At 37.6% G+C, this 10,000-nt stretch overlaps 1 protein-coding gene across 1 annotated transcript in view; it reads right to left on the bottom strand.

Annotated features, from left to right (window-relative positions):
* Nucleotides 1–954: 954 nt before the first annotated feature.
* Nucleotides 955–10,000, bottom strand: part of LOC138011299 (serine/threonine-protein phosphatase 4 regulatory subunit 2-B-like) — a 9,510-nt gene continuing 464 nt past the window's right edge. The window contains exons 3-8 of the mRNA XM_068858263.1: nt 6,882–6,930; nt 4,943–5,064; nt 4,193–4,286; nt 3,906–3,955; nt 2,665–3,143; nt 955–1,462 (exon numbers count right to left, since the gene is read on the bottom strand). Of these exons, the coding sequence (XP_068714364.1) occupies nt 1,371–1,462; nt 2,665–3,143; nt 3,906–3,955; nt 4,193–4,286; nt 4,943–5,064; nt 6,882–6,930 (886 nt within the window). The 3' untranslated portion in view covers nt 955–1,370. The remainder of the gene's footprint in view (nt 1,463–2,664; nt 3,144–3,905; nt 3,956–4,192; nt 4,287–4,942; nt 5,065–6,881; nt 6,931–10,000) is intronic.

Below are 10,000 nucleotides of genomic sequence, written 5' to 3'. Positions count from 1 at the left end.
GCCATGGACCTGGGGTCCAGATTTTGTATACATCCCCCATAAGACTTGTGAGACTAAGAAAACAGAACTGAGCCGTGAAATTTGACCATGAAGCCTCATAGCCATGCCTGAATATTAGCGACCTTTAGATTCTGGAAGACCTTAGGCAGCAATGACCAGAACCAGGTTGATGACCAGCGGTCTTCGTTAAAACAATTGTTTGCTGGGGGGTGCTTAGTCGCATGGGCTCAGAAAACCTGGTTGTGGTCATTGTTATTTAAGGTTTTTCTTAGATTCTAGGACGAGAATGACATTTTCTCATAGAACAACAGTGAGCGCGCGCAAACCAGCGTCATTTTGGCAGGAAATAAGTGATACCGTCGTCATCTTAATATAGGCTCTTTTCCTACAATTTTGTTTTCTCCTTAACCTCTCGCCCCTCCCCTCACACTTTCATGATGCATACCCAACCCAACCCCCTCCCCCTCTCCCCAACCACTTTCAAACCTACTCCACATGCCCTGGATACATTTGAATTTGATCAGGGCCACGTGACAAAGAATCAACCAATCACAGTGCTCATTTTGTTGAGCAGAAGTCTGGGTATATAATAATCACATGATTTCAAGTGCAATTTGGAATAAATGAGCAGGAGTGAATTTTTTCAAAGACAACCAAAATTGCTCAAGCCTGTAGGCCTGCCGTCTTTGAAAAAATTTACAAGTGCTTATTTATTCCAAATTGCATGAGAAAAATCATGTGATTACATAATGATAATAATACATGAAAAAATTCAAGATGATTAAGCAGAAGAAACGCCTTGCATCACCCAATCAGATATTGTGCCATCCAGGGTATGCGCTTGATTTGAAAACAAAAGATATGATTGGTTCTGACTCAGCCAATCAGAATCTAGTAATTTTTTCATGTATATTATTAGTACTGTAATTATACTAATCGCTATTAAGGATTACATTCTTATTTTTACTCTTATTATTTTATTATATTACAATTCACGTGAATGCGAGTGTTACACTGTAAAAGCCCTTCATATTCTTCCCCGAGTTACAGTAGGTTACAGTTGTTACATGTAGGAACAAATCAAATAATAAAATCATATTCTATGACATTAAAAATATAAAGTTTTTGTTGGGGAACCGTCTTTTCAAGTCACCAAATACCGGTACACTGTAACTAAGTTAAAATCACATACAGTGTGTGTATATGTACGCGAGACATGACAGCATGTATGCATCAAGCTGACAACACAGGATGGCATTTTTCCTTCTTGAGGATTCTCTCTTCCACTCACGAGAAAATTAAGATGGCGGTAATTTGGTGAACAAACAGTTTCCAAACTACAGAAGTATTATTTCTGAACACTTTGCTTGTTAGTTTTCTTCCATTGGTTCATCCTCATTTTGTTTGCTTCCTTCATTGTCAACAGTTATTTGCGACGTTTCTTGGCAGACAGAGTCCGGCCCTGCAGATAGAAAATACAGTCATTCAAGTTGAGATGCTGATCATCACAGTTATTGATTAACATTACTTGAGCAGTAATGAAAGGAAAGCCTGAATAATTCCAGTTGAGCAACTGTATCAAGTCATCTGGGAGCTGGTCATAATGACTATCTTTAATGACCAAAGCGCCCCCTGGGAGGTGCATGGTCATAATGACCATCTTTAATGACCAAAACGCCCTCTGAGAGGTGCATGGTCATAATGACCATCTTCAATGACCAAAACGCCCTCTGGGAGGTGCATGGTCATAATGACCATCTTTAACCACCAAAAGCCCCTCTGGGAGGCGCATGGTCATAATGACCAACTCCCAGATGACTTGATAGCTCAACTGGCAGAGTACTGCACCGGTATCGCAGAGGTCAGGGTTCAAATCTCGTTCAAGCCTGAATTTTTCAGGCTTTCCTTTTGTTACTCCTCAAGTAACGTTAATCAATAACTGCAATGATCAGCATCTCAACTCGAATGTCTCTGCAGTTCAAATATACTGTATATGGCTTTCATGTATTACCGGTAACTTTCATCAAAAATGTACATTCATTTCACATAGGTTTAGGATTCACCCAGGTTGGAGAGAAGTTACCGGTAGATTTTTTAATTCTCTGGGACTAACACCTTAAATGGCACAGCCCAAAAATGCAATCATCTCAACTGAGAATGATATGAGAGGACTCAGTCACCAAATTGAAACAGTAAAGCTTCATTGTATGGTTTTGGCTTCTGTGGCCTCACCCCAGGTTGTGATAAGATATTACAAAAGGAAAAAAACGAAAGGAAAGGAAATGAACTTTATTCAAATGTCTAGTTTTTATAGCGAGGGAGCGCTAATTGGGGACACTGTAAACAGAAATTAACACTTTTTGAGGAGAGGGGAAGACCAGAGTACCCGGAGAAAAACCTCTCAGTGCAACGCAGAGAAGACCAGAGAACCAACAAATGCAACCCACATATGACGCAGAGCCTGCGAATCAAACCCGAACCACATCGGTGGGAGGCGAGTGCTCTCACCATTGTGCCATCCCTGCACCCCAAGCTAAAGATAATTATAAATAATAATATTATTTCAACCCAAAAGAAACCAGTCATTATCTTTCCTCATCCTCGTTATACGAGTATTTTACTTTTATATCGACATTTTGCATTTTGCCAAAAGGTTACATGTACCTGGAGCAGTTGATTGGACTTGACCTCCTTCTTGCCTTAAGGAATCCTTTTGTTCTGTAGGAATCCCAGTTAAGATACTTTTGGGTTTGTCATCTCTGTCGTTCTTATCTGGGGCTTCTTCCTGATCAACGTGTCCTTCAACTTTGTTACCCAGTTTTTCAGACTTCTCCTCAGTGAGTGGATGTTGTGGGAGATTCAAATTATCTGCATTAGCAGATGAAGTACTGTGATTATTGTGTGCTTGGGAACCATGCCCATTCTCCTGTGTATCGACTGAAGTGGATCCATTTGTGTCAGGCACAGCTTGGGTTGTGAGGCTACCTTGTGTGATGTGTGGAGAGAGCCGTTCACCGTAGCCATGGTCAGCTACAGAGCTGCCTTCTGACGGAGCAGCATGTGTCATCACTCCATTTGTGACAGGTCCGTTATGAACACTGGACAGCCTGTGTTGTCCGTCAATGTCATTTGTTAGACTAAAGCTGATAAAGAAGAGAGAAAGAAACTTGAGACAGTATTTAAAGAATAAACTTCACATAATGTAAACACTAATTCCACAGTATAATTTATAGGCATTATTGAAAATGCGAAAAGCGTTGTGAGTAGGCTTGATTTTCACTGCTCTCTTGGGTCTGGTTTATCTTGTATGTGTGCCTCATTTCCCGAAACAGCAGTTATCAAGCCTCGTGTTCTGAGCCAACTCTCAATGTCAGTTTTCATCTGCAACTTTGACCTTGTGTGTCCAGAGCGTTTTGTGTAAGCTGCTGTGTGCAGCCATAGCATTGTATTAAAAATTACTAACAAGTTGAAAGTCTATCTATCAGTTTGTCAGTTTGGCATTCTTTCATAACCCATTGAAGTACAGTGGTACCAGGGATGTGGACAACCTAGTCACCTTAGCAGCTATTAGGATGTCACATTTAGATTTTACTCGATCTGTCTAATGCCAGACAATTTTTAATTAATCATCAATGTGGTTAGCCTGTGAATGCAGACATATTTCAGGCAGTCATTTCTCTCCCCCAGAGAGTAACATCCTACAATGGCAGCTGCTTCAGGGATAATACATGTAGATATGTTTTACTCTAATGCCAGATGATTCTACACCTCAGTGTGGGATAATTTAGGAGTCAATGGGTTGAAGTAATTGGAAACAGAACTGATACAATATTATAGTTTTTACTATGTCTAAGTTAATAATATTATTATATTGACAATAAAAACTCCTCTCTATTATGACTTACACAGAAATATCGTCCCTGCTAATGTCTACCGTGCTTACAACAAGAACATTCTGAAAACAAACAAAAGTTGCAAACTAATGAAGAAGCAATAATTTTATGCCTCAAAAAATTAAAAATATTATTATTACTCTGGATACATACAACTATGAGTTAAGGTTTTGGTTCCAACCTTTAATTTTAATCATAATTTGTACATTTTTGGGAGATGTTTTAGTCGCAAAGGGAAAAAATTCAGTCACAATGGTTGCAATTTCAAGCCCTGATGGACCAGCATTAATCAACAGTACCTTCTCCACTCCTCTCATAAACTTTTCGCTATTGCTGTAATTCTTCCTGGGCTCTACCATCAGTTCACATAGTCTCTGAATGGTGAAAGGAGCACTGAAAGAAAAACAAAGTACAATTATTAAATTGTGACTCAAAGTCAGGCATAGTAATTCATTTTATTACAGTTACCACTACTCAAATGTGTTTACTGCACCTTTCAATAACACGTGGACTCTTAAATTCAAAGGTCAAGCAACAAATGCATTTTTCGCTACAGTCAATCAAATGTTCGGCGACTCCTCCCAGCTTCCGACTATGTTGACTGAACTGGGCTCAACAATGCGATTTGATTACCGCGCACTCGACAGTACTCGGAAGCTCGGAGGAGCCACCAAACATTTGACTGACGCTAGCGAAAAAACGCATTTGTCGGTTGACCTTTGAATTTAAGAGTCGGCATGTTATTGAAAGGCGCAGTAAGAAGGCATTTTGCATTTTGCGATAAGATACGAAAATTTAGTTGCAATTTCGTAAATTTTAGTCGCAAAATCGCCGTGCTGCATTGTGTTGTCAGCAGTTTAGCAAAAAAATATGAGCCCGCAATACTTGTGTGTAAAGAAACTGCTGAAAATGGCGAATGATCGAAGGAATGGAGCTGTGCACGTAACATAGCAGCTAAATTACTCTACAATTACGCTATCTTCAGAGAAAATTCACAGTGAGAAACAAAATAATTTTGTCATTTATTTATTTAAAACTCGATACAGTACCTTGTAAATGAGTCCAGGCAATCCAGTAATCTCTGCCTCATAACTTCAAAGTCTGCAGTAACTGTTGGCTCAGATGAAGAAGCATTCCTTGATGGACTGCTCTCAAAAAACTCTCGCATTACCTGGTAAGAGTTGAAAACCAGTGCCATATGATGGTATTCAATATAATAAACATCACATTTGGATTGTGCAACTGAACAGTTTGTTATCTTAGCAAGATCATTGCTCATTTGCTGTAGTTATGTTATCATCATTCTGTTATTGACAATAGAGCATCTCTAAGTTGACTGACAGCGTAAGTTGGCGAGTCGTAACCAGAGCATAACAGTGTAATGGTCTCCGGTCAGAATGCTTTCTGATGCGACTGCATCACCCTTCCCCACTTTGCTCACCGACTGGGGGTTGATTTAGGTGTGAATAAGTTAGCAACGTTTTACTCCACTAAAAAACGTGTCTCCTGTAAGTTGCTGATACAACGGTCACAAGTATAATAACATGTTTTCTTGCTTTGTCCAAAGGAACAGCATACAGGATCAATAATTTGCCAATAATAATATTATTTTTTATGTCTATTGAGATCAGCTATTTTTTTCTCTTAAAAGATTTTTAGATCTTGTGATAAAATTGATTAAAAAGACAAACGCAACTAGATTCATTTTGACAACGTTTCGACATCGTCCGATGTCATCATCAGGCAATGAATTTTAATCGCATGAAGCATAACTTATAGTACAAGAACAATAGAACAATATATACAATAGTACGCTAACAATAAATGTGAAATCTAAGTAAATAGTTTTGCCCTGACAGAGTCTAACTGCACATTAAGTGATGGTTTCAATTCTTTGATGTAGAACATTTCATGAATTAAGCAGTCAAATTTCAATGCGCATTTCTTTATGACACTAAAACTCGCCGCTGGAGGTGCTGTTGTTTGGCCATGATCTGCTAGGCGATGCCTTCCGATAGCTGAGTATCTATGTTCCTCAATTCGTTGATGCAAGTGTTGATGCAAATGTTCTACATCAAAGAATTGAAACCATCACTTAATGTGCAGTCAGACTCTGTCGGGGCAAAACTATTTACTTAGATTTCACATTTATTGTTAGCGCACTATTGTATATATTTGTTCTATTGTTCTATTGTTCTTGTACTATAAGTTATGCTTCATCCGATTAAAATTCATTGCCTGACGATGACATCAGACGATGTTGAAACATTGTCAAAATGAATCTAGTTGCATTTGTCTTTTTAATCAAAAGATTTTTACCTTAATTTATCTCCTCGTTTATCAATTGCCATACTGAGTCACTTGGTATGCAATCAATTTTTTCTTGAGATAATTAAGGTGCTCAAAGTAAATCCAATCTTGGGGCACCTTGATTCAAAGGGGCATGGGCAATTTGACCACCAGATCACAAAGAATCCCAGGACCATTTTAGAGAAAATTTTTAATAATTAATTAATAATTTATTAAAACAACTTTGTCTGCAACAAGAAACAAGTTTTTGCATCTTAGTTGCACACAATATCCAGCTGTGTTGTTATGACTTAGAAACACGTCACTTAGTTAATTTTGTATAATTCTCCTTGGAAAGGGAAAGCATTGCAGTCAACTTGAACTACACCCATTTATCAATAAACTTTGATTTTAATCAATGCTGACTGCTACAGTATTGAATGTGAACATTACATTCCACTCTTGCAATTCCACCTATTGTTTGATCAAGGAATATTGACAGCAGAAGTAATTTTATATTTTAAATTGTAACAAAATCATGTTACACAGTAAATTAGTACAAAGTTGTCAAAGACAGCCGTGCAATTGCTGGAAATACATGTAGCATCTTGGCAGCAGACTTGAGATCAACATAAAAATTAATGAAGGTATGAAAGGCAGAACAGAAAACATTAATACCTATACTTGATGCAGTCTTACCTTATCAAGCTTGAAGAGAAACACTGGCTTTAAGGAATTCCATGGAAACCTGCAATAAAAGGGGCCTGTAATATATTTTGGCACTTCCTACAGGAGTCTTGCTTTTAGCTGTAAGTACAACAATACTAAAACTTCGATATTAGAATACCTTTATCAGATTAAAGGAAATTTACAATTAGAAAAACAAATCTCAGTCACAACAGGAAGGCAGAACGCATTAAAAAAGAAGTGGCATAAAATAATTCAGTTGCTGTGACAGCCTGAACGTTTTCTCGTATTTTCTGGTTATTGTCATGCAATTTTGTCAACTAATCAGATCTGGCCCCCCTAATGACAAGCAATTAGTTACCCCCCCCCCCCTCCCCCCAATCAATCACTGCAACGCAATATTGTAAATTTTTTGCAACTTGTTTTGTAAGTGTTGTATTATGTTGTTACTGTATTAAAAATTAATACGGTAATAATAATATTTAATAATAATAATAAAAGGAGTCTTTCGCTTCCAATAATAAACAAATGTCCCTTACCTACATGTACATACAAAACTGAGTGACAATATGAAGCAAGCCTCACAAACTCATAATTCATGAGCAAAACAGCCTATCTGTGGCATGGGTGCAGATGGCCCAGGAATAGAAACAAAACGCTAATGAAACACACAAAAACTACACCCAAACCCCTTCCCACAATTGTACAACAAGCAACCATAAATTAAGAAAACGCTTACGACTTTTAGAGTGGTTTTCAATAGAGTGTCGAAAGTAATTAGCGAATTGCTTTGGTTTTGCATTTACTTCACTCAGTGATTGGTTCAAAGTTCTCGTGCCATTTTTTCAACCAATCACAAGTGAAACCAAAACCAATCATGGCTTGCGCGTGCACATTTTCCCGTGCTTTGTGTCGGCTACGTGTAATTACTCCGAGTCTTGATTGGTTTACTGGATTGTCTCCGTCCTTTTTGATTGGCCAAAGTTATTACTTTGGTTTTGGTTTTACGACACTCAATTGAAACTTGCTCTAATTTAAGATATAATTTAACTATGAGTATAACAGTTACTAAAGCTACTTACTCTAAATTATCTAATCTTACTTAAATCTACTTAATGCTTTATATATTTAAATTACAACACTAATAAACTACTTACTTCACTTTTTATATTTACAATGTTAAACAGTTCAGTTTCTTTCGAGTTCTTTAAGTTCCTCTCCAAGTCAAGCCCACTAACAAACAAAACAACAAACCGCTGTTCCTTGACAATTTCATCCACACGTTTGCATTAACTCTTCCCGTTGCTTTCGCTTTTTCTCAGCTCTTCCAATTCCTTTCGGTCGCCACTTATGCACAAACTTCTGGTTGCTTATCTCAGCTCTTCCTTTCGGTCAACACTTCTGCACAAACTTCTGGTTTCTTTTCTCAGCTCCGTTGCTACTGCTGCTTCCCCTGCTGCTGTGGACAAATGGGTTTTGTCTCTGATTCACACAGCTCCCACTAATGACTCTTAGCGGTGATCTCTTCTCACTCTTCCTTCTCTCTCCCTGTGCCTTTTCCGTCAACCAACTGTTCGCCACCACACCCTTACAACATGTTACTTACATTTATATCTTTACATAATAATTTATTCTACAATTAACACTTACTGACAAACTTATCGTTTAAACAGGACACTTACAATCCTATAGTTACAATAGTATTTTCGCAATGGAGACTTTAAGGAACAAATAAACTTACAAACTATTTTCTAAGGTACAAATTACGGTTGACTACGATATGAAATTAACACTAAATAATTAACATGAACAGAATAAACTATAATGCAACTAACGAAACAAAGAACAAGAGCGAAACAAAAAGGAATTTTGTGACACTATCAAAACACCAATAAAATGTAACATGCATGAGCATTAGAGTGGTTTTCAATTGAGTGTCAAAAGTAATTAGATAATTACTTTGGTTTATGATTACGTCACTCAGTGATTGGTTCAAAGTTCTCGCGCCATTTTTTCAACCAATCAGTAGTGAAACCAAACCAAGCGTGGCTCACGCGTGAACATTTTCCCGCGCTTTGTGTCGGCTACGTGTAATTACTTCGAGTTTTGATTGGTTTGCCGGATTGTCTCCGTTGTTTTTGATTGGCCAAAGTAATTACTTTGGTTTTGGTTTTACGACACTCATTTGAAACTTGCTCTAAACCCAATAAAACACTTCTCATTAGAATTCTTAAAATAAAGAATACTAATAAGGCACAGCTTGTTTTCCTTGTATGTTCATGTTCTCTCACAATTTGAACCTTTGATTGGACTCCCAAGGGACATGCTTTTTGTGGAATGTTTTTGAAGCCGTTCAAAAAACTTGTAGCACATGCTTTATCGGGAAAACACTGCTGCTCGTTTTTTAAACGTAACATTAATTAATAGCCATGAAAAAATTTTGTGATGTTTCGTATTTTTAATATCAACCCATTGACTCCTGGGGGTTCCCCATTGACGAGTAAAATCGTCTGGCGTTAGACAGAGTAAAATACTCTGGCCGCCAGTTTAGGTCGGTGTGGACGTCAGAGGGTTAAGCAGATTTAACAAAAATTCTATTTTTCTCAGTCACCTCACTCAACTTAATCCTTCCTATACTAAAACAGACACTTAAAAGATTTTACTCTGTTTGATGCCAGACAGTTCGATGTATCAGAGAAGGGAACCGCTTAGGTGGGAACGTGTTAACAACATTGAGGTCGATTCAAAAACTATGTGCCCTTTCTAAAGAGTGACACTCACACATATATTCTACTCTGTCTAAACCAGACGACTTTATTTATCAATGGGGTACCACAGATGCACACCAAAGAAGTTAAATTAAACTGTTGCTTTGTTTGGAGAAAGTGTTTGCCACAAAGAAGTCGAAAATCATAAAGATGCAAAAGGAAGACTTTAATTTAATTACGCAGATCACCGCTGACCCAAGTTATTAAAATACCAAGAAGCAGATTTTTGAGTGATTAATCAAATTTACAACTCTCCGGGTTTTAATGATAACACGTGCAAATAGATGTTTCACTGCAAATAGAATTATCCTATTTTTAAAATCGTGAATGAAAGCAGGTTGTAAATATACCAACAAAACGTCC

The sequence above is a fragment of the Montipora foliosa genome, chromosome 7, assembly GCF_036669935.1.
Source record: "Montipora foliosa isolate CH-2021 chromosome 7, ASM3666993v2, whole genome shotgun sequence".
Lineage (NCBI taxonomy): Eukaryota > Metazoa > Cnidaria > Anthozoa > Scleractinia > Acroporidae > Montipora > Montipora foliosa.
The sequence above is the reverse complement of the archived record's forward strand: the minus strand, read 5'-3'. Positions and strand labels throughout refer to the sequence as shown.